Source organism: Hyperolius riggenbachi, chromosome 6 (genome assembly GCF_040937935.1).
Source record: "Hyperolius riggenbachi isolate aHypRig1 chromosome 6, aHypRig1.pri, whole genome shotgun sequence".
NCBI lineage: Eukaryota > Metazoa > Chordata > Amphibia > Anura > Hyperoliidae > Hyperolius > Hyperolius riggenbachi.
In genome coordinates this window covers 274,179,411-274,206,745 of record NC_090651.1, presented here as the reverse complement: position 1 = coordinate 274,206,745, position 27,335 = coordinate 274,179,411, and the positions used below count along the sequence as shown (strand labels likewise).

At 44.7% G+C, this 27,335-nt stretch overlaps 1 protein-coding gene across 3 annotated transcripts in view; it reads left to right on the top strand.

The window, feature by feature from the left end:
• CEP164 (centrosomal protein 164) overlaps positions 1 to 27,335 on the top strand; it is a 195,458-nt gene that overhangs the window by 117,596 nt on the left and 50,527 nt on the right. For all 3 annotated transcript variants that reach the window (XM_068240894.1, XM_068240892.1, XM_068240891.1), the window contains 5 exons: positions 7,414 to 7,497; positions 11,423 to 11,491; positions 11,582 to 11,745; positions 12,338 to 12,476; positions 17,169 to 17,239. In XM_068240894.1, coding sequence (XP_068096995.1) covers positions 7,414 to 7,497; positions 11,423 to 11,491; positions 11,582 to 11,745; positions 12,338 to 12,476; positions 17,169 to 17,239 — 527 coding nt within the window. The remainder of the gene's footprint in view (positions 1 to 7,413; positions 7,498 to 11,422; positions 11,492 to 11,581; positions 11,746 to 12,337; positions 12,477 to 17,168; positions 17,240 to 27,335) is intronic.

Sequence of the window (27,335 nt, the reverse complement as noted above, 5' to 3'; positions counted from 1 at the left end):
GTGCCAACCTTATCTTCACTTGCAAGGTATAATATCCAGAGGCGGGACAAGGTCCACCAAAGACACCAAAGTGCGCCCCTCCATCCCTCCCACCTTTTTTTTTTTTTTTTTTAAAAAGGTTATTTTTTAGTGTAGCTAGCACTAGGCTAGCTAACTCTCCCCCCCCCCCCCCCCCAAGTCCCCCTGCACTGTGTCTCCGCTCGCCGCCAGCGATATTTACCTGGCCGAGGTCCCGCGATGGCTGAGACTTCCGCCATAGCTTCAGGCATTGCTATGGTGACGATCGGACATTACGTCATGAGCAGTTCCCGCCATAGCGACCCCTGGAGGCTATGGAGAGGCTGCGCCGGCGCAGGCTCCGGGGGTGTGGGGTAAGCAAAAACAGCCGCGATCAGGGGATTTGAGATTCTGGAGAATCTGCATAAAAGTGATAAGGATTGCAGCCCTCTTATTGCTTTCCATTAAGGTCCGTACACACGCCGGACTGGAGGCAACGACGGGTCCGTCATCACCTCCCGCTGAGTGGGCAATCCAGCGACAGTCCGGCATGTGTACAGTCTGTCTGCGGACTGATACGGCTGTTTCTGAGCGATCCGCCTGGCGGATCGCTCAGAAACAGTCGTATCAGTCCACCGACAGACTGTACACATGCCGGACTGTCGCTGGACAGACTGTATACATGCCGGACTGTCGCTGGAACGCCCACCCAGCGGGAGATGACGATCGACCCGTCGTTGCCTCCAGTGTGTACGGACCTGAAATGTTTCCTAATTTGCTCAACCCTCTAATAACATTTCACTAAGTGCTTCTGTAACCTGAAAAGGTGCAAAGATTGGCCATTAAGTTAATCAGGGACACGCAGGACCTAAATTACAAGGTCTAGCTGAATGTCTACTGCTTAAAGGACCACTATCGCTAAATTTCTAAAAAATAAAACTAAAAAAGATTTATACTGGAAAGAATGCTAGTAGAAGGGATAATGAAAGGATAAGAATCAGTTAAAGAGAAACTCCAACCTAGAATTGAACTTTATCCCAATCAGTAGCTGATACCCCCTTTTACATGAGAAAAATAATGCTTTTCACAAACAGACCATCAGGGGGCGCTGTATGACTGATTTTGTGCTGAAACCCCTCCCACAAGAAGCTCTGGGTACCGCGGTACTCTGGGCAAACTGCCACAATGTAACAATGTTCACAGTCAGGAATTACCTGTTAACAGCTGTCTCTAACAGCCAAAACAGCTAGGAGCAGCTACATAACCTGCCCACAGCAACAATGTCACCATGTAATACATGTCAGAATGTGAATCTGGGAGAGGAAAGATTTTACAATGAGCAAACACTGACTAAATCATTTATACATAATTATGGTAAAAAATGAAGCACTTTTTTTGCCACATTATTTTCACTGGAGTTCCTCTTTAACCTCTTGAGGACCATGGTGGTAAACCCCCCTAGTGACCAGCCTAATTTTACATTAATTGGCCACTGCAGCTTTAAGGCCAAGCTGCAGGGCCGTATACCTCTGCACACAAGTGATCTCCCCCCCCTTTTCTCCCCACCAACAGAGCTCTCTGTTGGTGAGGTCTGATCGCCCCCCCTGTGTTTATTTTTTTTTAAATAAATATTTGTTTGTTTTTTTTAAAAATATTTTTGGACATTTTCTTTTATTTTTTTTTTCTAAATCCCCTCCCTCCCCCCAGCCGGCCAATCACGGCGATCGGCTGTCATAGGCTTCTGCCTATGAGAGCCGATCGCTCTCTTGTCCCCCATGGGGACAGCCGTGTCACACGGCTGTCCCCAGTGCAGCGCTGCTGCTGATCGCAGCGCTGCACATGTAAATACACGGCGGTTTCGCCGTGTAACAGTCTCCCGAGCGGCAATCGCCGCTCGGAGACTGAAGGCGGAGCTCGGCTCCGCCCACCAAGCGGGAGATGCGCGCGCATCGTGCGCGCGATCTCCCGTAAACTGCTGCCCCAGGACTTTACGCCAATTGGCGTTAGCTGGTCCTGGGGCTGCCGCCGCGGCCACGCCTACTGGCGTGACGCGGGCGGCAAGCGGTTAAAGAGGAGCTGTCAGCCATACTATCTCAGAAAAAAACCCTACATACATATAGATATAGATATATATATAGATATAGATATAGATCTACATAGATAAATACTTGCTCTACTTGCATAACATGTGTTGCACTGTACATGTTTTGATTTTAGTGATTTTTCTACAGAAAAAAAGAGAAAATCCTTTTTAGCATCTTACCATTTTAACTGTGGCTATTTTGAAGCCAATCCTGATGTCATTTCCTCCCTTACTCTGCTCTGCCTGATTGTGTATGCATTGGCCGCCTTGTCTCAGCAAGAGAAATATTGAGAGTAACATAGGTGTGGGAGAGGAAAATGGGAGGGAAATAGGCTTCAGCCAAGGGGAAGTAGAGAAGCAAAAAAGGACAACCCAGCATGCCCTGCAACTTCCTTTTTGTGTACCATATTTTGTGCGCACCAAATAAGTCTGGTAAACTGGGGAATGATCATTTATCAACTAGAAAAGTAAAGGTAGCCATACACTGGTTGATTTGCCATCAGATTCGACCAACTGATAGATCCCTCTCTGATCGAATCTGATCAGAGAGGGATCGTATGGCTACCTTTACTGCAAACAGATTGTGAACCGATTTCAGCCTGAAACCGTTCACAATCTGTTGTGGTGGTGGTGCGGCCGCCGCTCCCGCCCTCCCGCATACATTACCTGCTTCGCCGGCGCGAGTCCTCCCGGTCACCGCTGCTTCGTCTCCACTCTGGTCTGGTCTCCGGCATGCTTCACTTCTTCCTGCCTGGCAGGAAGTTTAAACAGTAGAGCGCCCTCTACTGTTTAAACTTCCTGCCGGGCTAGAAGAAGTGAAGCATGCCGGAGACCAGAGCGGAGACGGAGCAGCGGTGACCGGGAGGACTCGCGCCGGCGGAGCAGGTAATGTATGCGGGCTCTATTGCGTCGGTCGTCGGGCACTCGAACGCCGCTAGCGACGCGCTCCCTACCCGCGGGCGATCGATGGTAATTTTCCGCACGGAACGATCGACAGGATCGGACGGGATAGATCGAAATTCGGCGTGTAGTGCGAACGATTGGCAGCAGATTCGATCCCAGTGATCGAATCTGCTGTCGAAACGGCGGCAAATCGGGCCAGTGTATGGCCAGCTTAATAGTGATTTTAACTTTTGGATTGCCTGGTTAGCATCCTTATTACTTGTTTACCAGATAAAAATAAAGAGTTGATTTTTGATGCCCGACAGTTACACTTTAAAAAAATAAATCAAACTGCTGTTTACACGGCGTGAATGTGACAGCTCTTTATCGACGGACAGCTCCTATCTGCCTGGCTAAGATCACAGGAGGAGACCGTTTTACTGCTATGTTATAATGTTAGAATCACCTGATCTGCTGCATGCTTGCTCAGGGGCTATGGCTGCAGGTATTAGAGGCAGAGGATCCGCAGGATAGTCATGCAACTGGTATTGGTTACAAGGAAATAAATATGGCAGCCTCCATATCTCTCAGTTGTACTTTAAGGCCCGGGGCCCACTAGAGCTGTTTCAGTAGTGATTTGTGCTGTCTAAGAATTGTCGGTGATTCCAAAAGTACTAGGCTAATGAAAGTCTACGACAGGTATTCCACGGGAGCAATTGTAATTTGCGGTAATTTTCAGTCTACAGTTGCCCTTTAAAGTGGAACTAAACTCAGAACTTCTTCTCTACTCTAAAAAATGAGCCTCAGCATGATAACTTTGATAGAGAAAACATGTCTTCACAGAGGTGGCCTTAGAGTATGCGGGGCCTGGGGCGAGTGTCATATGCGGGGCCTAGAGACATATGCTGTGGATACACACGTTGTGGAAGCACACACTCTGTATAGGTTAGATAGGTAGGTGCCTCCAGTATAGATTAGATAGGTAGGTGCCCTGCAGTATAGATTAGATAGGTAGGTGTCCTGCAGTATAGATTAGACATGTAGGTGCCCTGCAGTACAGATTAGATAGGTAGGTAGGTACCCTGCAGTATAGATTAGATAGGTGCCTGCATTATAGATTAGTTAGGTAGGTACCCCACAGTATATATTAGATAGGTGCCTGCAGTATAGATCAGATAGGGTGGTGCCCTGCAGTATAGATTAGATAGGTGCCTGCAGTATAGATTAGATAGGTGCCTGCAGTATAGATTAGACAGGTAGGTGCCCTGCAGTACAGATTAGATAGGTAGGTAGATGCCCTGCAGTACAGATTAAATAGGAAGGTGCCTGCAGTATAGATTATTTAGGTAGGTACCCCGCAGTATATATTAGATAGGTGCCTGCAGTATAGATTAGGTAGGGTGGCGCCCTGCAATACAGATTAGATAGGTGCCCTGCAGTATAGATTAGATAGATAGGTGCCAGCCTGCAGTATAGATTAGATAGGTGCCTGCAGTATAGATTAGATAGGTGCCTGCAGTATAGATTAGATAGGTGCCAGCCTGCAGTATAGGTTAGATAGGTGCCAGCCTGCAGTATAGGTTAGATAGGTGCCAGCCTGCAGTATAGATTAGATAGGTGCCAGCCTGCAGTATAGGTTAGATAGGTGCCTGCAGTATAGATTAGATAGGTGCCAGCCTGCAGTATAGGTTAGATAGGTTCCTGCAGTATAGATTAGATAGGTGCCAGCCTGCAGTATAGGTTAGATAGTGCCTGCAGTATAGGTTAGATAGGTGCCAGCCTGCAGTATAGGGTCGATAGGTGCCAGCCTGCAGTATAGGTTCGATAAGCGCCAGCCTGCAGTATAGATTAGATAGGTGCCAGCCTGCAGTATAGGTTAGATAGGTGCCTGCAGTATAGGTTAGATAGGTGCCTGCAGTATAGGTTAGATAGGTGCCAGCCTGCAGTATAGGTTAGATAGGTGCCAGCCTGCAGTATAGATTAGATAGGTGCCAGCCTGCAGTATAGATTAGATAGGTGCCAGCCTGCAGTATAGGTTAGATAGGTGCCAGCCTGCAGTATAGGTTAGATAGGTGCCTGCAGTATAGGTTAGATAGGTGCCTGCAGTATAGGTTAGATAGGTGCCAGCCTGCAGTATAGGTTAGATAGGTGCCTGCAGTATAGATTAGATAGGTGCCAGCCTGCAGTATAGGTTAGATAGGTGCCTGCAGTATAGATTAGATAGGTGCCAGCCTGCAGTATAGGTTAGATAGTTAGGTGCCCCGCAGTATATATTATAGAGGTAGATGCCCTGCAGTATAGATTATATAGGTAGGTGCCCTGCAGTATAGATTATAGAAGTAGATGCCCTGCAGTATAGATTATATAGGTAGGTGCCCTGCAGTATAGATTAGATAGGTAGGTGCCCTGCAGTACAGGTTAGATAAGGTGGCTGCAGCTGTGGGGAGAGTGGGCATAGTTGTTAAAACTCACGTGTCTTCCTTCGATGCTCACAGTCACAGCTACCATCTATTTCCTCTCCCGGCATCTGTGTATTGGTAACAGTGCCCCCCTGTGGTGAGATGCGGTCACGTCATCATAGGGGGCGCTGTTACCAATACAGATGCTGGGAGAGGAAATAGATGGTAGCTGTGACTGTGAGCATCGGTGAAGACACGTGAGTTTTAACAACTATGCCCGCTCTCCCCACCGCTGCAGAGGGTGCGGGGCCTCCTCAGGCGCGGGGCCTGGGGCGATTGCCCCACTTGCCACCCCCAAAGGCCGGCTCTGTGTCTTCATTACAACTCATGGAAGTCCAAAAACAAACCTGAAGTTTTAACTTTGAAGACTCAAAGTGTTAAAGGGATCCAAGCAGTTCTTGGCTTCAAATAGCTGCAAGGGCTGCCATTGTTCAGAAGCTCACTCCCCTGCTATTTTAAAACTGCTATTATCCAGGCTAGGTGTGAAATTCTTCAACTGTAGCTGATGTTTTCTGTTTGAAGTACAATGGGGGTTTGTTTGTGGAATTAAGTCTAAAGAGGTGATTTCTTATCTGTCTTCCACCATCTCCTGCTCAGGGACCACAGGTCCTTTGCCAAAGGACAAAGTGGCTAATTTAACCCTTAGATGTAAAAAAATGAGGTAAAATTAAAGTTTTTTTTTAATAATAAACCACATTTTTAGAATGCATTTTTAATTTGCTATAGAGCTGCCCTGGGTGTTAAAAATGATGCTCGGTTCACTTTAAGCCTCTGAGTTTATTGTATGAGGAGACCTCCAGGCACACCAGTCTATTCCCAGCTACTGATAAGAACTAATTGGGCACGTTGATCTGGCTGTATAAACACCGAGCAGTGAATTTCTTCAGCAACTATTGATGCAGACAGGCAGGAACATCAGAAGTGCATAGACTGCACTGTCTGATGTTCACACTGCATGCGTTCCATACCAGTGTGGTGCACGAACACATGCTTCACGCATTTTTACGCAAACCGCGCAGCTGACCCATTCACTACAGTGAATGGAATCAGGCACACAACGCATGCAAACACGGTTGGCGTGCAATCGCATGCATTGCGTTCCGATTGCACGGCCGTGTGTGATAATGTGAAAGAGGCCTTAGTGTGACCTAGCCCATTGATTAGCATGAGTTCTAAGTTTAAAACAGTTTTTCTGTGCAGAAAATGCGCACGAAAACTGTCAAGTGTGTCCCCTGCCTTATGGTTGTGGAAATGGGGAATGTGCTTCCTGCAGTCCTATTTACTGTATATAGGATGTAGTAATTAACATTAAAGAGAATCTGTACTCTAATATTCTTACACTAAAAAGCATACCATTCTATTCCTTATTTTCTCCTGTGCCCCTCTGTGCTGTTTCTGCCACTCTCTGCTGCAATCCTGGCTTGTAATTAATAGTTTTAGGCAGTGTTTACAAACTAACCAGCTTGTAATAGGCTCATATAAGCAGAGTGTGTGAGTCATACAGAGTGTGCAGGGGGCCTGCAGAGGGTGTGTATCGCTTCTATCCAATCACAAGCAGCCCTGCACATTCCACACATTCAAGCATTAGCCCGACAGACACGACAGAGGAAAGCAGATAAGATTAATTACAGAGACAGTGCAATTAGGAAAAGCTGCAGTAAGCCAGAGCACATTAGAACAGGCACAGGAACTTATAGGATAGAAGAACTAAGGCTGAAAAATTTGTTACAGAGTCTCTTTAAAAAGGGATGTTTTCTTAAAAGAACAAAATATACCAAGCTTTTTAAATTTCCACTGATAAATATTAAAATGTAGATCTAATTGCTATGTAGCGTCTGAGGAGAATTTTAAAGCTGATTGGCCTTGCTGCCATCTGATTATCCAGGATTTGGATTTGTTTTTTTTCTGCTTGAACACCATGGACATGTATTTTTTCAGCCAAGCTGTGTTGGGCAAGACCTCAGCCATTATTTACTTATCTATTATGTTTAGGAAAACATGCTGACAGATTTGGAGCAGAACCAAGAAATTAGAAGAAAGCAACTTCTCGTTAAGGCGAGCCATCTGGACAGCCAGGTAACAATGAAGAATACATACAGCAATATACTGTACAGTTAGTATTATGTCAAATAAGGTTCTTAAAGTGAACCAGAGACGAATCATCCTCATGTATTTTACCATATATATCAGTGAGGACATTAGAGAAAATACCATCCCTGCTCTCTGTTTCATCCTTCACTGCTCAGCCTACTTGTTACCAGCCCTGATAAAATCCCCGACTGAGCATCCAGTCTGGCTTTGCTCAGGGATCATTATAGTTGAGTCTGTCTTCTCTGATGTATTTTCAAGCCCAAGCCTGCTCCCTTCTGGCTCTGCTATAATGATTCTTGAGCAAAGCCAGACTGAATGCTCAGTCGGGATTTTAACAGGGCTGATAACAAGCAGGCTGAGCAGTGAAGGATGAAACAGAGAGCAGGGATGGTGTTTTCTCTAGTGTTCCCACTGATATATATGGTAAAATACATGAGGGTGCTTCATCTCTGGTCACTTTAAGGGTCTTAAAGCAATCCATATAATACTCTTTTGACTGAAGCAGTTGCTGCAATGGGTAGAAAAACAACTGTCCATACACAAGCAATCCACTTTGGACTCAACCTGTATGCAGTGATACTTCTCAGGATTTTATTTTCATTATTTATAAAGCAGTGAAATGGCAAAATAGGTGTTTAACTGCTTTATAAATAATGATAATAAAATCCTGAGAAGTTCACTGCTTACGGGTTGAGAGAAGATTGGATTGCTTGTGTATAGACTATAGGATATTTGGAGGCTTGATGGACCTCTCCTGCCTCATTCTGTGACTCCCCTATACACATTGGATATGATCTGAGGCCCATGGACCCCCTTTGTCTTTCACTGGAACAAGAACTCAGCAATACACATAAAGTAAGATGGAGTTCCTTGAAAGTTTGTCTAAATAAGTCACATTTTAAACTAAAAAGGACTAAAAAAACAACTGGTTATAAGATAATAGAGCTGATCAGCACAGAATTGTTGTTGTTGTTTTGGGGGGGGGGGGGGATTTAATTATTTTGGCGTGGCCTTGATGGATTGAGTTGTTTAGTCTTTGCAGATTTCTTCAAAATTTGAAATGAAAACATTTTCTTACCACTTGAGAAAATGTGTAAGGTTAGTTTGTGTAAGGGTAGGGTGTGTAAGTTGGTAAGGTTAGTTTGTGTAAGGGTAGGGTAGAAGATGTGTGTAGGTTGTTAAAGGGAACCTTAACTGAAAGTGATATGGATGTTTCCTGTCAAACAATACCAGTTGCCTTGCAGTCCAGCTGATCTCTGTGGCTGCAATAGTGGCTGAATCACACCCTGAAACAAGCATGCAGCTAATCCAGTCTGACTTCAGTCAGAGCACCTGATCTGCATGCTTGTTCAGGGGCTGTGGCTAAAAGTATTAGTGACACAGGATCAGCAGGCGATTCAGGCAACTGGTATTATTTTAAAAGGAAAAATCCATATCCTTCTCAGTTTAGGTTCCCTTTAAGGTTACTTTGTGTGGTTAGTTTGTGTAAGGGTAGGGTAGAAAAGGTGTGTATGTTGGTAAGATTATTGCGTAAGGAAGGGTAGAAAAAATGTATAGGTTGGTAAGGTTAGTTTGTGTAAAGTAGGGTTCATGTAAACACCATTTTGCTGAATTCCTTACCCTTTTTACCTATCACTAAAGCCTCAAACACCAGCTACAGCGTGTCACCTGAAGTAACTTGGATCATTTAGGTACAGCTTAGAAACTATTGTTGTACAATTTTGTTCTATGGAAAGGGGAGGATAAGGACTAGCAGGAAGTGTCCAGCTGTAGAAGAAAGGAATTTGCTCCTTGTGATTGGAAATGAGGCATATTGTGATGTGCTGACTGTCATTTGTAAATAATCTCGAACATTCAATATACAGATAGAGACCAGCAACATCCAATGAAGTAATTTTATATTATTACAAGTACAGCACATGATGTGACGTACAAGGAGATCTGGGTCTGAAAGTCTAGGATTGGCTAATGCACAATTTGTCTACAAGTGTATAAGGTGAAATGTAATGCTATTTTTATTTGAGATGAAGCACGGCCTGAGAAAGGAGTACTTTTACTCCGAACCGTCGCATTAGGTGTTGTACCTGTAATAATATGGAATAAAAAAAGATTTGAAATAACTTCATTGGATGGTGCCGGTCTCTACCTATTCATTGAATGCCGATCCGGAGTGCTACCTGTCCGACAGAGGCACATCTGTTGAAACATTCCAGGAGTGCTCCACCCCTGCTTGTCATCATAAATAACCTAGAGCAAGCATGTCAGACAGATGTGCTTGGGCCACATGTTACCCTCTTACGACTTTCAGGCAGTCCATGCCAGTTTACAGTTTAGAGTAAATAAGGCCCAACCTGTTCTGTGGGTCATCAGAGTTTTGCTTTTGTAAATTATTTTGTAGTTGAATAATTGTATAAAATATTTCCCTGCACTTTCACAGAGATGCAATTGGCAAAATTGCAGTCTTTTTTTATTCAGAAAATCAACTGTTTAACATATAATTCAGAATTGGTAGGTTAAGTGTCAAATACTGCCATATTTTAAGCATCTGGGTACATTTGGCCCTCAACATGCCCCATTTGGCCCCTTACTTGAAGGGTAGTTTTAAGTGACATGTAACCTGATCGGAAAAATGTGCATGTATTGTCCCAATCCTATTTGGAACTAGTGTTCCTTTCTTCTTTTTTCATTAATTTGCATATATTCAGCAGTGATGCTCTGGGAGACATCTCAAGCTCACTCCAACCTGAATTATCGCAAATTCTTTCTGTTTTAAGAAAGCAAACTTTTGTTTGTTCTTTTTTCAGTGTAAGGTAAGAATCCAGGGCTTTACATGACAGTTTCTCTTCTGTTAAATGTAGTGTAATTCTCAGTAAGAGCTGATAGAACTCAGAGGGGCCAAAGAACACATCTGAGAGGCACCAGATAGTAAAATCCAATAGTTCAAGATTTGTCTGTGTTGAAACTGAAAAACATCAAAACGCTGTCATCATTTACCTGAAACCCTATAATCTTTTAAACCTATTTTTTTTTTAACTTTTAAGTGTACATATTTAAGACTATGGAATTTCAGAAAAATGCTATTTAGGATTGAGGCTATAGATGCAATTGTTTATCTCATCAGTTTTTTTCCCACTTTTCACAGTGTTAAATGTATTCTAATAAACATTTTTCGTCTGGTTCAGAAAATTGGTTCTCAAACTTTTTGATAGTTATCTGATTGACCAGGGTGAAAAATTCTTTTTTTTATGTAATAGTTTATGATCAAACCTATTAGTTTTTCAGCAAGAAAAGAAACACATTATTAAAATAAGCTATTAAAAAAATTTCATATTTATGCTAGAGTATTATTATACTGTATATACTCGACTATAAGTCTAGAAATTTAGGTCAGACTCACTAAATAAAAGTATAGGGGTCATACTATAATTTGTGTACTATTAGTGACATTCCCAATTGCAGCAATTTACCCAGTGGTAAGTGACCACTTTTTTTGATAAAGGAAACACAGGTCTGAACAATCAACAAGGAAAGGGGCAGGGGGAAAAATACTGGGCTGCAGGAAGAGGGGTTTAATAACAGCTGCACCTGGGGTGGTCTGGAGGAGTTATTAGGTGCCCTTAAGGGACAGGAGAGTTTAATGGCTGCAATACTGTATACAATGCTGTCATACACCCCTCCTGGTCCCCAAATGCAGCTGGTAATTTGTCCTGATACCCAAGTAAAGCCATTACCTTTGCTGGGTAGACTTTTATGCTTGAGTCAAAAAAATTCCAGCTTAAGAGGGTCAAATATTGGAGTCGACTTATACACGAGGTCGACTTATATTCGATGATATACGGTATATTGCAGTTGGATTTTCTTGTTGTTTTTAGAGACTAATAATCACAATTTGTTACTTTCTAATACATAGGAAGGGGCTCTAAGAAAGAGACAAGAAGATCTTCTGGAGAAAGAGAAGGAACTGGAGCAGAAAACTGAGGTGACTACATGCATCATGTAAATATGTATGGTGAAAACAGCACGACTTGTCTTGTCATCAAACTTCTCATATGTTTATTCATCCCTCAAGAATGTTCACTTGCTGGAGAATGAAGTGAAGGAACAAAAACGTCTGAATGAATTGATAAAACAAACCCGTAGAGAACTAGAGGAAATGCAGAACCGGAAATCTGAGCTGGATGCACAGCTGGAGCAACTCCAGAGTCGCTATGTTGTACTTCAGAAGACAGCAAGGTAAAATGCGCACTTTATCTAAAGCCCAAGTTCAGTCTCACTTTTTATGAAGGTATTATGTTCATAATACAGTTTTAAATAAGCAAATACACATTATTTTAAGTGTGAACTAACTTACATGTTAAAATTGCAAAATCTCAGCTATATTTATTAACTATGTTCATCTTTAGTACTGACTAGAGTCCTCTCTTTTCATTTTCTTTCTTTTTAATACCTTTAGACCAGTTTTGCTTATGATCTCCAGCCCTGCATTGTTTCACCAAGCTATCAGTGCACTGTAGCACTGAAAATACATTTTCTGAACGTGTAAATCTCCACTGGCCCAGCAAGGGGAAGAAATCTAGGTGGTCTAAATCTCTAACTGCTGGTTAATTAAACATCTAGTTGACATCAGCTGCTCTTTGGTCAGTGGAGAGTGCATAGATTTTGGATGTCTTTTTCTACTGTTATACTGTATGTGCATAGATCAGGCTGCTAATTACATGATGCATTTCAGCATCACTAGGAAAAAATCTGTATAGGATGAAGCCCATGTACCTGTGATGTGACTAACCTATTGTAGCAGATAATCCATCTCACTGCTTACTTACAGCGACTTGGAGGATGAAATAAAAAGAAGACAAGAAGAGCTGAAGGCATTAAATAAAGAAGAACCAATGAACAATATGGACTCAGAACTTCGTCTTGAGGACCTAACAAAGCTAAACAGCACCAATCATACTAGCATTCCAGTAATTATATTTCCAGTTTATACACTGAACTCAACCATGCAGTTTAGGTGTTGTGTGTCTTTGTTCAGTGCATTTACATTGCGCGCATCCTTGACCAAAGTCCTAAGCCGTGTTGTGTGCTGCCACCATAACTACTCACGGTACATGGAGCTACCACTGTTCTGCTTTTGTCAGTGACCTAGAAGATTTAGATTTTATGTTTAAGGTGCTGGAATTAATAATGCAGAGCCAGCTGTGACCTTTGATGTCTTCAGCCTCAAAAGAAGTCTGAAGCCAACTGTGGTCCTGTCACAAACACAAACCTGGAGCATCATCTAGTTTTGTGTTCTGTGAGCAATGTGCCTCCTGTGCAGTTTTCCACCTAGCAACCCAGAATTTAGCATAGCATTGTGGTGGGGGTCTAGGAAGCTGGCAGAGATAACCTTTCAGTCTAAAGTGGCTTTAATTATTAATTTGTGAGAAGGAGAACATCAATGCTCGTAGGTTGCAGAACTACACAAGGTCTCTGTCTCATAGCCTTGACTTGGCCTTATATCACTACTATTTGACTAATGTGATCCAAGCCCATGGATGAGCGGCAACAGCACATGGGCTGTCGCCACCTTGAATTGTTATGCTCCATGCTGTTTTCCATCTTCCGGACACTTCAAGATTCAAAGCCAACCTTCCGGCTGTGAAGGCGGAAGTGTCAGGATGATGGCGTGTAGTGCATGGACGAGAGGCAGTGCCATAGGTAAATTAACTTATTTTGCCGCATAGGTGAATTAACCCCTTCTTCCGTATTTTGCAAAACTGTTCCTGTTCATCTCAATGGAGCTGGGGATTACTACTTGACAGTAATTATGTTAGGCGATCAAAGTATTGATCACCATCATAATTAATCAGATCAATGCTTTAATTATTTATTTTAAAAGGGGCATCCAGTTGACAAACCAAGAAGCGGCAAGCTGCTGCCAGATTGTCACTTCTGTTTGAGGACTCTTGCATGCTACATACGATTCCATTTTTTTTATACGATCTGATTTTTTATACCGATTTTAAAAAAAGTGCTGTGTGCTGATATGTTATTTAATTTGAATCCAAAATCAGATCATTAAAAAAAATCGGAATCGCATTTAGTGTGCAAGAGGTCTAAATAGGCTTTCTAGTTTAATCTACTAATTGGCAGGAAGCTTTGGCACTCCCACTTGCCACATTCTCTTAGGAAACTTGTATTTTTGCATGTATAAATAACAATGCTATGTAAAAAGTAAGGGACCACACCACTGATGAACTGCAGAAAGAGAGTCTATACTTAGGTGTGGTGAAAAGAAAGGGACCATACCACTTGTGAGCTGCAAGAAGAGAGTTGATCCTTAGGAGAAAAGTAACAACAATGTCATTGTGGAGCTTCAGGAAGGGAGTTTATGCTTAGGTGAAATGTAAGGGACTATGCCATTTGTGAGCTGCAGGAAGAAATTTCATCTGTAGATGAAAAGCAATGGACAATGCCACTGATGAACTGCAAGAAGATAGTTAATCCTTAGTCTTTAAAGCAGTAGGATCTGCCATATTATGCCAGGAAAAAAACACACATATATAAGTAGATAAATACTTGACCTACTTACATAACACATGTATTATACTGTCCACGTTTTGATTTCAGTGAATGTTATATAGTAAATTACGAGAATTCTGTTCTTGGTGGGGGCCATGTCTTTTGCCCACAGTTAAGGCTAACTCGTGATGTCATTTCTGCCCTTTACTTTTTTTCTTGTCTCCTCCAATCGCTGAGTCGCCTCAGCCTTGCTTGTAAACACAAGTGAGTAGGGGATTAGGTTTCAGATAAGAAGCTGGCAGGGAAATAAAGGGAAGAGGAGGAATAGATTATAGATAAAAAGAACCCCCAGCATGCAATTCTTTGGCAGGACTACTAAAGGGCCAGTGTTCCTTAAGTATGTGATAACTCTAAATCATAACAACAGAAAAAGTTTTTGAAGTTTAAATGCAGGATTAGCATCTTTATCACTTAATACACTCAGACCAGTTGCTGTTGAAATTTGATTTTTATGGTGACGATACCGCTTTAATCTAAAAAGTAAGGAACCAATTTTCAGGATGGGGTTTGATCTGTAGAAAAAAAGTAAGGGACCACACCACATTAGGATCTTCCACATAAGAGGCTTCATTCCCCCTCTCAAGGCAAGTATCCAGTTTTTGTTTATTTTATTTTAGTTACAGGGTAACTTAATTTCTTCCCTACATTACCAACATTTGTTTCTTTGTCATGTCATTGTCCAATAAAACAGGGACACAGACAACAAACAAACGAGATTCTACTCATTCCTCATTCTATCCAAAAACGATATAAAAAAAGTATTGACTGCTTTTCCACTTAAAGTGGATCCGAGATTAACTTTTACTCAATGCATAATTGTGTTCCTTTCCTATTGTTTATAGGGCATTCCTCAAGCCAAATACTTTTTTTTTGGTTTGTTTTCATACTCTAATTCCCTATAAACTAAACAAGCCTCGCCCACAGCTTTTCAGAGAGCCTTGGCATTTTCAGACAGGGGCAAGGGCTCATGTGATCTCAGTCTGGGCAGGAGGAGGGGGAGGTATTACTAGCCAGAGATTTCAGAAGCAGAGGGGAGGAGGAGGGGGGATTAGGTTTTTTTCACAAGCTGATTGCTGAAGATGCAGATAAGCATGCCTGTGTGTAATGTTTACAAACAACATGGCTGCTGTCTGTGTATCACAGGAAGAAATAATCATATTCTATTGAAGCTGTTTGCAGCTAGATTTGCTGTGTAAACTATCTAAACTTTAGATAAGATATATAGACAAGTTCCTTGTTATAGTTAGTTTTTCATCTTGGATCGGCTTTAAAGTGTACCTGAAATGACCTGAAAGAAAAAATTCGTACATACCTTGGGCATCCTCCTGGGGCCAGAAGCGTTCTGTGCAGTAATACTCTGCAGGCAGGGCCGGCCCGCTCATGAGGCGGGGTGAAACTTTTGCCTCAGGCGGCAAATTTCCAGGGGCGGCACCCGGCCGTCCGTGGGTGCGGGGAGCCGGCCGCCGAGCTGGAGGGGTAGCTGGCAGGACGGGGGTATTGGGCCTTGCGGCGGGGTCCCCTCGCCTGGGTCCTCGCCTGGGCCTTGCGACCTGGGTCCCCCGATCTGTGCTCCCCTCCAGCCTTAAATAGAAGCAGCCGCTATTTGTAAGAGGCACGGGCGGGGAGGACTCACCTCTTCCTCGTTCCAGCGTGCGCTCCCCTGACGTCACTTCCTGCAACGCTGCAGGAAGTGACGTCAGTGGAACGCACGCTGGGAAGAGGTGAGTCCTCCCCGTCCGTGCCTCTTACAAATAGCGGCTGCTTCTATTTAAGGCTGGAGGGGAGCGCAGATCGGGGGACCCAGGCGAGGGAGGGGGGGTCCGACCTCCCTCCCCGCCGCTAGGCCCAATACCCCCGTCCTGCCAGCTACCCCTCCAGCTCGGCGGCTCCCCAGAGGGGGGGGGGGCGGCGGTGGCAATTTTTTCAAAATTTGCCTCAGGCGGCAAAAAGTCTAGGGCCGGCCCTGTCTGCAGGTGCAGAATGCTCCCAGCCACAGGAATGCGATGTGGGCACCCATGCCCAGTAAGCCTTGACTGGCCAAACTTACGGTTAGCCACAGCGGATGATCCAGACCAGAAGGCGAGGAACAGATCAGGCTGAAGGGGGCTGGAGGAAGCCCCAGGTATGTATGCATTTTTCCTTTTAAGTCATCTCAGGTTCACTTTAACTTATCGCACAGAAATCTAAACACGTGGAGGCTCAAGTCAACTTTAAAATTGTTGTAGGATTGGGAGATTGTATGGATAATGGTGGGAGATGTCAGGTTGTTTCTACTCGCAAAGGGAGGCCTCTTTTACTACTTCATGTGGGCGATTATGGAATAGGGTGAGGAGTGTGGACAGTTTTCCCTCCAGTAAAATAGCACAATCCTATCAACAGGGAATGAAGTTTCAAGACTCAACCAGCCAAGTAACTCAAAATAACATTGTACATTGCTGATCAATGCAAATTTGCAATCCTATGCATTTAGAATAAGGAAGGTCGAAGCAAAGATTGCACCTTCCAGTAAGAAAGTATGCCTGTATTAAACAAATGAATACAGATTAGGCAGGAGCCTAAATTTATTCTGAAAATAGTTTTGCCTACAATAATCGAAGTTAAGATAAAAACACATAATATGAGTAGAGGCTCACTGTAAAACTTTTCTATGATTTTAAACATTTTCATTGTTGCATCGTTCAACATCTACTGCAGCTGACATTTAGCAGATTTGTTTACAATAATATGAAGGAAAAAACACGGTCTTTACATGTATCCTGATGGCAGATGAAATTTAATGGCGTTACATGCAAGGCTATGTTCGATGTGCATAACACTGTAAAAGCTAAATGAGAAACAGCTGGGAACATCAGAATTGGAGAACAATTCGGGAATACAGGTTGATAAGTTAGGTAACTGTATTCAATGCCAAGCAGCAATATCTAAAGCACATCAATTATGGGATGCATAGAACAGGAAATGAAATCACTAGATGGTTCTAATAGTGTTCTTTTTGAAAGAAAATGTGTCCATGAACAGGACACACACCCTCTATGGAAGGGGCATGATAATCAAAGATAATGTTTTCTCATTTTTTTTTTCATCCAAACTTATAGAATCACATAGAGCTTCCTAAAACATCCCTGTCTCCTACAACCATTCCTGGAATGGACACCAGTGTAGAAGAGTAAGTACCATAAATTACTGTTCTGCTAAATTAGATTGCAATTTTATGTGTTGAAAATGTATTTGTTCTACCCTACACATTGCAAAAAAAATTTCCAGCATTTGTATCAAATGCAGCATTTACTCTTGTAAGACACACAGCTATGATGTGCAGCTTTGTTTCCTACTTCCCCCAGCCCCCTGATTGGTTGAAACATTGTACAGTGACAATATTTCCAGTGGCATGTGGTTGTTACATACAGACAAAACCAGCAACAGGCAGATGTTACCAGCTGGCAAATCTCATATTTCAGCAGATGAAGACAGGTTTTAAACAAATGCAGATATTGCCAGTTATCTCTCTCCCACTCCTTAGACTCTTGTGTTCCTTTGTATCACCTAGTGTAGACATTTCATTTCTTTAGTGTTCCAACAAGTTCCTCGGTGCAGTCACTATATCCCCCAATTTCTCAAAATACACTCTGCACAATGTACAAAAACTTGCAATAATGGGGAGCATAGACACATGAGCAGTTCAACATACTATACAATCAGGACAACTAGTGATGCAAGGCCATCTCCCCATGAGGGATTAGCAGTTTTTTTTTTTTTTCAAAGGCGCTTACTGAATGGTAGTTGTTCAATACAACTGCCAAAATAGCGTGTAACTGAGAAGAAAGGTTTGCCAACATCTCTGTAAAGATAATTTCCAGGGAGTGTTTTTGTAAAGAATAACATAAATACTGAGAATCTCCCATAAGGAGATGTCCAACACATGTCAGATATTTAGTACGTAAAGTAATAGCGACAAAGGAAAAAAGTAATTTTTCGTGCTTTTATATTTTGGTAGAAATTTACATCTTAGTAAAAGGTTATAGTAACCATGTTTAAATGTGATTGTTTATGGCCGACCATGGAGGAGTGAGGTCGTGTGGCAGTGGAGCTCCTGTCCCCGTGTGCGTTAATTAGCTAACCAGAAGCACAAATCCTCGTAAAAATCACCCTGAGGGGTATGAAGAGAGTTGGGAGGCAATCTGCTGCCGCGGGGTCCCAGAAAAATACCACACAGAGGCCGGTGACCCGTTATTTCCAGACCCTGAACTCGAGCGCAGCTCCATCCAAGATGGCGGATCCCGCTGCGCAGGAGGAACAGGCGGCCATATCAACCTCTATGAGAGCGGGACCTTCCGCACTCTGCAACCTGGAGGATATCTGGCGATACCTCCGAAGTCTACCTACAAAGCAGGATTTAGATGAGCAGACAGAGAGGATTGTCGCGTCCACCAGATCTGAAATAGCGGCGATCCACGCGGACGTCTCAGGCCTATCGGAGAGGGTCACCGCAACGGAATCCGACATAGTTGCACTGCGGGCTGAGGTCGCATCCCTCAAAGCAGCTGGGGAAAAGCAACTGGCCTCCTCACAGTCCTTCCGCTGGCAACTAGAGGACCTCCAGAACAGAGGGCGCCGAAACAACATTAGGATCCGTGGCGTTCCGGAATCCGTACAAGCAGAGGAAATTATTCCCACGCTCAGCAAAATCTTTAATGGTGTACGGAACCGGCCGGAGGACCAGAGAATCAAATTTGACAGAGCGCATAGAGCCCTACGCGCTGTCCCCTCGGATCAAGACCCGCCAAGGGACATCATCTGCCGCCTGCACAATTATAAGGAGAAGGAGGAAATAATGGCAGCCGCCCGCGGGAAAGATCACATGGAGTGGCAGGGCTCTCCTATCTCCCTTTTCCAGGATCTGGCGCCCTCCACCCTAGCGCAACGTTGGGCGCTGCGTCCACTCATCAAAGCACTCCAGCAGGCCGGAGCATCTTACCACTGGGGATTCCCCTTCCAGCTCGTAGTGCGGAAGGGGTCCAAGTCGGCCACTCTACGCCATCCACGTGAACTCCCAGAGTTCTTTGCAGCGATCTCCATGCAATCGATTGATCTTCCAGAGTGGGACCCGGACTCTTTCGACCCCTCTCGCCCGCCGAAAAACCGCAGACCGAACCGTCAGTAACGTGAGTACTTTGCTAGACTGACGAGCTACCGGTTCCCCTGTTAACTCTGGCTCGATTGTTCCCATAGACTTGGGCCTCTGCTTGGCTCTCTCCCCCCCCCCTCATATTTGACTGCCGCTACCCCTTGACAGACCTGTGGGCTGCCTGGAACTCTATCAGGACTGTATCTGGCCTGGATGTGCTGTGGGACAAGGCTTACTGTCCAGATTAATGTAGCCGGCAAGGACACCTGTTTGGGATTTGAAGACTCGTGGACGTGGTGTACCGGGGATGGCGGGGCCTTGTGTCGGTGGGCTGGCTCCCCCTGCCCCCTCTGGTACAATGATGGATCCCTGTACCTCCCTCCCAGTTTGCATTATGTGTACCCGCGCTATATTTCCTGCATTATCTTATGTTTTACTCATCGAAGCTATACTAGGTTAACTACTATATACTCAGTATTGGTGCTCCTAGGATGAGTCGTGTTGCACATATGTTTTATAAATGATGCTGATGGCCTGGGAGGTGCAGACACGGGGCCCTAGGCCCGGGGGGGTGGGGGGAGGGGGCGGCTGGAGGCGGGAGGTTCCGCATCTTAGGGTCTCCACTAGCATAATGGGAGCTAGTTAACTGCCCTCTGGCAGCATAGGGCCCAGGCCTACACAGACCGCAGCGCTCCTGGTTTATAATTACTACAGGATGAGCTCTTACAGAGCACCTGACCATCATCATATGGGGCTCTTATGATAGTGGGGGTGGGCTTGCGCAGGGTGGGGGGGACGGTCGGGGGGCTTTGGTTTGGGTTCGGGTTCTACTATGTTGGTGGAAATAAATACACACTCTAACGGCTATAAAATGGTTATATTTGCACTGTTACGGTTCTCTCATTTTATGTTCTGAGGATATGCTGTGCCAAGTTATGCTGGCACACGGGGTTTTGGAGGCAAAGACTCCACTCCTAACCATGGTGTGGACTCTTTTACCCCAGGGCGTTTGGCCACCCCGATCCCGGGAGACCTTTAGGCCTCCGGAGATCCTGGATATGTATGTCCATACACAGGCCTATCTGAGGCCTAGTAGCAGGGCGGTATGCACGAGTATACCCCCTGTGATTCTTCTGTGGTTTGTTACACAGCTACTCAAAACTTTCTTCCTCTCTGTACCTTCTTCCCTTCTTGTTCTATTCCCTTTGTCTTCTATTGTGGGTGTTTGGCTGGGGCTGGGGTTCGGGTGGTCTGGGGGGGTCTCGGGGCTTTTGCCCTATGCTCAAACAGTCACTTAAGGTGCTATCCCTCAACGCCAGGGGGCTGAACATCCCAGAAAAAAGATCTGCCACGCTGAATTTGTGCCGCAGGGAACGAGCCAGTTTAATCTGCTTACAGGAAACCCATTTTAAAGGGCCCGCACCCCCCAAATTATTCAACAGATATTATAAAACCGCATTCTATAGTATTCCGCAGGACTCCAAAACGAAAGGTACTCCTATCCTCATAGCTAAGGATACCCCATTTACACTTATTGAGGAGTTTGGAGATACATTGGGTCGCTTTAATCTGATTAAGGGCATTCTTTACAATCAAAAGGTGACGATTGGCTCGTTCTATGCTCCCAACTCTCAGCAAGAATCTTTCCTCCAGAACTTCTTATCCAAATTAAGTGCATTTGCTGAGGGAAGCATCATCCTGGGGGGGGACCTGAATGTAGCTCTGGATCCTATCCTAGACTCGTCCTCGCAGAGATCCCCACTCTCCAAAAGACTCCTCCGTAGATGTAAAGCTCTTCTACATGACATGCAGCTAGTTGACCTGTGGAGACTTCATAACCCCTCGCAAAGAGACTACACTTTCTTCTCCTTTCCACATAGCTCCTATACTAGGATAGACTATATTTTTGTTTCGCACAATCTGCTGTCCTTCTCCGCCTCTCCGGGGATAGGGAATATGACCTTGTCGGACCATGCACCCGTATGGGCCGAATTGGCACTGAGTGAAAGTGGCTCCAGACCACCCACTTGGCGGATCAATAACTCCTTGATTAAAGACAAACAAATTTTCGAAAAGCTCAAAAAAGAAATGGAGGAGTTTTTTCAGATAAATGTGCGTGAGGACACGTCCCCCCTAGTGGTATGGGAGACACACAAATGTTTTGTGCGAGGTCTGTTGATAAGAGAAGGAGCCCGCCGCAAGAGGGAAAGAGAGAAAGAGGTACTAGACTCAATGGCTCGAATTAAAGAACTTGAATTAAAGCACAGGGGGGATCTGTCCTCAACCACTTTGTCTGCCCTTTCTGAGGAGAGGGAACGTCTTAAATCTCTACTGTTCCATAAAGCAAAATATGCAGCCGAACGCTGCCGCCGCTCATTCTATGAGTGGGGCAACAAATGTGGCTCCATGCTTGCGAGGGCCTTGAAGTCTCAGCAGTCATCTAATTATATCCCCTGCATAAAGGACAAGTCCTCTAAGCTACATCATGAGTATAAGGACATTTCGAGGATCTTTAAAGACTATTACTCTGGGTTATACAATCTTCCCCCTCCTATGCCCAACTGTACGACAGCCAATAAGCGCAGCAAAATCGAGTCCTACTTGAGGAACTCTCAAATGCCTCGCCTCTCATTCACTGAAGCTAAAGAGCTGGAGGAGCCTTTCACGGGGGACGAACTGGGGATGGCCCTCTCTCAGATGCCGGCGGGCAAGGCCCCCGGACCTGACGGTTACTCCTCAGAATATTATAAAAAATTTCAGCAGTTACTCTCTCCCCACCTTTTGAAGGCTCTCAACACAATCACAGACGCACCTTTAGATCAGATTTGGTTCTCTCCTCAAATGCTGGAATCCCACATCACAGTTATCCATAAAGAGGGGAAAGACCCGACACAGTGCCAGAGTTACCGACCCATATCCCTCCTGAATGTCGACCTCAAACTATACTCCAAAATGCTGGCTAATAGGCTGGCTCCCTTGCTTCCCAAACTAATAAATTTAGACCAGGTGGGTTTTGTCCCGGGCAGAGAGGCCAGGGACAACACTATCCGCACCTTGGATGTGCTTCACTGGGTGAGGTCCCGGTCCACCCCCACTTTGCTTCTCTCTACTGACGCTGAAAAAGCTTTTGATAGGGTGGACTGGGACTTCATTGAAGGCACCCTGCGCCACATAGGCCTGGGTGGAATGATGAGAAAGAGAATACTGGCTTTGTACTCAGGCCCCAACGCCAGGGTCAAGGCTAATGGAATCCTATCAGAAACTTTTAATATACAAAATGGAACCCGACAGGGGTGCCCACTATCTCCACTCATTTTTGCTTTATCCCTTGAACCTTTTCTCTGCACGATCCGCAATAACCCCGACATAAAGGGAGTGGACTTCCCAAGATCCACGCATAAAGTTGCTGCTTACGCGGACGATATGCTCTTTTATCTAACCAATCCACATATCTCCCTACCCAACCTCTTGCTAGAGTTTCGTACATACGGGCTCTTATCGAACATGTCAATCAATTATGATAAAAGTGAGGCGATGGGGGTGCTCCTCCCGGAACCTCTCAAACTGACAATCCAAAGTAATTTCCCTTTCCGTTGGCCTTCACACCATTTGAAATATTTGGGAGTCCACATCACCCCTGACCCAAAAGATCTAGTATCCAGCAACTTCCTCCCGGCGCTGCAGAGAATCCGGCAGGACCTGCAGCGCTGGAACAAATCGCAATTCTCCTGGTTCGGGAGATCGGATATTATTAAAATGACCGTTATGCCGCGCCTACTTTACTTATTTCAGACCCTTCCAATCCCAATCCCTGCCACATTTTTCAAAGCAATCAGCCAAACTTTCTCCAAATTCATTTGGTCTGGGCGAAAGCCCAGGCTGAAATATCAAATCTTAACGGCACCAAAAGAACTGGGAGGCATGGCGGTTCCCAATCCCCGTCTTTACTGTGCTGCAGCAGTGCTAACCCGTATTATCGACTGGCATAGACATGCTGGTCATAAAAGATGGGTTGGAATGGAAGAAGAAATATTAAAAGCGGAGATTAAACATATCCCCTGGTCGACTCGATCCTGGCATCCACCGGACCCAGCGGCATCTCTCATCACCCACACAGCCAACATCTTTGCTAAATACAGGCAGATGCCCCTACTCTCCCCATGGCCGACCCCGCTCCTTCCCATATTGGACAACCCGTCCTTTCCTTTGGGCCTCCCTGCCAAGAGCTATTTAGCCTGGCGGGGTAAACAGGTGCTCCGAGCTCAACATCTCATTGTGGGTGGGAACTGGGTTCCTCTCCAACCACTACGGCAAAACCTGGGCTCCCAAGTTTTGGACGACTGGAGTTGGATCCAATTCAAACATTTTCTCCTGTCACACGGACCCAAAAACAACTTTGATCGACCCCTTACTGTTTTTGAGAAAACATGCCAGGGTGAGGGTCAAGTAAGAGGCACGATTTCACTGACATACTCCTTACTGAATGACACTACCTCCCCATCAGAACCCTTTAGAAACAAGTGGGAACAGGACTTAGGATTCACATTTAGTGACAAGCAGTGGGATAAGGTATTGGTATTTGCACACAAATCTTCCATCTCTTCCAGAGCTCAGGAGGCCGGCTACAAAATCTTAACAAGATGGTACCTGACACCCCATCGTCTTCATCTTATGTTCCCAAACACCACAAATCTTTGCTGGAGATGTGGACAAGAAGTGGGTACCATATTGCATATCTTTTGGTCCTGTGCTAGGCTCTCCCAGTTCTGGACAGATGTAAGAAATATAATGCATGAACTAACAGACTTTCTCCCACCTGACTGCCCAGCTTTCTTCCTGCTACACCATAACACATGGTCCATCAGAAAATATAAAAAAACACTCACTAGACATTTGGTCAATGCTGCTAGATGCCTGTTGGCCAAACATTGGAAATCCACTGACCCACCTACGGTGGTGGAATGGCTTAGAGCAGTAGCACAGACTCAAAAGATGGAGGAGCTCACTGCCTCCATCCAGGACAGACAGGAACAGTATTGGAAGACATGGTTCGGGTGGTTTGAGTTTCAAGAGACACAACGCTACCGTTCACTAATGGGTAGGTGACTCACTGGTTAATGGGTATGATATAGGCCCCTAGGGTTGAACGCTCTCATGATCCAGCCTTTTGATCTGCGGCCGACCCGCCCTCTACCTGGCGTTGGGGGGGTACCTTCTCCCTCTCCTTGGGGCCCTCACCCGGGCCTGCCTGGACCTTGATCGCAGCCATCCCTACTTTCTAATCCCCCCCTTTCCTTATTACTCTATCCCTCTGTCTCTCTTTCTTAAGGATTCTCTCAGGGAAATGATTAACTTGATGATCTTTCCAACAGTTTTGGGGCTTCCTCACATACTTAACTTGAATTAACCCAAGACCCTTGTCCCGATCCTGCTCGGCGCCCCGCCGGCTTTGCTGGACCCCCGATGGAAGTTCCCTCCGGGCCCGGGGTGTCCGGCTGGTCTGCTATGGGCGCTGACCAGGGGGGAGCACAGTTTATATTATAATTATGACTATAACACTTGGGTTGCCTTTATGCCCTCCCTTACTGTTAATATGCCTGTGCACCTCTTGAGTATGTGGAGCCGTGCTGGACTACGTCTCCACTTTATTATGTTCATATATGCTATTGGATTGCATAAACCTATACTAATTCTAACATAGGACTCCCTGTTAAGAGAAACATGTTATTTGCTGTCAATCATCATTGTTTTTGTTCTTTCTTCTATGTAAAAATAAAAGAATCTTTAAAAAAAAAAAAAATGTGATTGTTTATTTTATGGATGTACAAAGTTAATGTGAATTTATTGTAATAAACATTGTTGAAACCGCTATGTACATCTTATATACACACATTTAACAGTCGGTCTACTTTAATCAAAAGTGCAAATTAACGTAAAACATTCTGCTGCAGGTTTGAGAAGCCCAACAACAGCCCTCCTCCTTCAAACCATTTCCAAAGTCTGCATCTCATTTCCTGCAGTCAGATATTTTACTTCCATTTAGGATTTAGGGCTCATTCACACTACACAACGCAAGCACGAATCCGATTTCGTGCTTGCGTTGCCATCGCAGGTCAACGCACGGAATGCACGCCGGGGAGCGCTAGAGCGCAGATGCCGGCAGCCGTACCCGCCGGGAAACGTGTGCGTCGTGCGATTTTATGTCCCCAGAAGCATTACATCGTAATGCATGGGAACGCACACCTGTAGTGTGAATGGTAACATGAAAGACTATGGACTTTCATGTTACCATGTGGATCGTACACTATGTGCGTTGCTTCAAAACTGACAGCGCAGCACATAGTGTGATTGAGCCCTTATTCCATTATCACCTCATATTCATCAGCCAGCTGCTGTCTCTTATAATTTCTCCACCCTGTTTTCCCTCAATATTTCCTGCCTTATTCTCACTCCTATTTGCACTGGCAAGAGGTTCACAAACTATAAAAAAAGCAAAGCCCAGAATTTTTCCTCTGCCTCTTTAAAATGCTGAACGGATCAAATAGCACCAGTATTTACATACAAATTTAACCAGCCTTTTGCCACCATTGCTCCAGTTTTGAAGTTCTGAAAAAGGCAAAAATCAGACATCATAAATTGTACCAGAAAAGCAGAAATACAGAACATCATATGGCCATCAGAAAGTGCCACAGTCTGCAGCTGGCCCTCCCCTCTGGACCTCTTCAACATCAAGTGCGCAAAAAAAGACAAAAAGATTGCCACTGGCTGCTCTTACCCTGCCCATTTTCCTGCTTCTTTCTTTAGAAGTGAAATACCAAACTGCTAAAACAAAAACTTCACGTGACAGAGCCATTTTCTCTCTTTAAGAAGTACCATAGTCCTGTTTAACAATAAGCTACACAAATCCCTCCTGCACAGAACTGCAATGGCTAGAATGCATAGCAACATACCACAGAACTTGTAAAAACAAAACAGAGGACACCAAGAGCCCAATAGTGCAATATTGTCTGGTAAGCTCAATACATAATGTAATGTCAAAGGTTCTTATACTCACAAAGGTGGGTTACCATCAGGTAACCACTTGACAGGCAGGTGGGGAGTATTAGTACCTGACCCCACTCAGGTATAAAAGTCGCTCTCTGTAGATAGGAAAATGGGGAAAGAACCCCTCTACCAGGGGTGGACTTAATCGTGCTGTAATATGTACGAACAGAGGCGCCAAGCAGAGTAAAACAATGTTTTAAAAATGATAAAAAGAGGGAAGTCGAGGTGGACTTACCTCCCTCTGGTAGTGGACATATACTCAAATGCAGAGTAAAAAATATACAATTTATTCACAGCTCCATAAAATCGCAACGCGTTTCGCGGTCAACAATCCCGCTTCATCAGGCAGTACAGGAGCATATAAAACTGGTTCAGGTCCATAAAGCGTGTGAGGCGCTCACACGCTTTATGGACCTGAACCAGTTTTATATGCTCCTGTACTGCCTGATGAAGCGGGATTGTTGACCGCGAAACACGTTGCGATTTTATGGAGCTGTAAATAAATTGTATATTTTTTACTCTGCATTTGAGTATATGTCCACTACCAGAGGGAGGTAAGTCCACCTCGACTTCCCTCTTTTTATCATCTTTAGAACATTGTTTTACTCTGCTTGGCGCCTCTGTTCGTACATATTACAATACCACAGAACTGTACACTTGTAAAGTGAACACTTCACACACGGTTCACCAGTATATAGTCAGTGTGACTGTTGTGTCGTGTGCTTTCTTTGAGAAACTAGCATTTCAGAATCTGTGTGTAAACTTACTTGGCCAGCAGGGTAAGTGCTGCCATTGAGTCAAAGGGGGCAATTGCCCCTGGGCCCCAACCGCTGCTGGGCCACCCACGCAGTCGGACCCCCAGGTGGCCTCACCAGACTGCTCCTGTGTCCCGGGGGCCCCTGCACAATGTGTAGCTGCATTTTAATAACTCACGTGTCCTATCTGCTGCTCCGCCCGTCCCCGCTGCCAACCTCTTCTCCATGACTCACCACAGTTTATTTATGCATAACATGCACTGCATATAGAGGAGGCAGGGAGCGGGGCTGAAGACAGAGCACGGGCAGAGCAGCCGCCAAGACAGGTAAGACAGTAC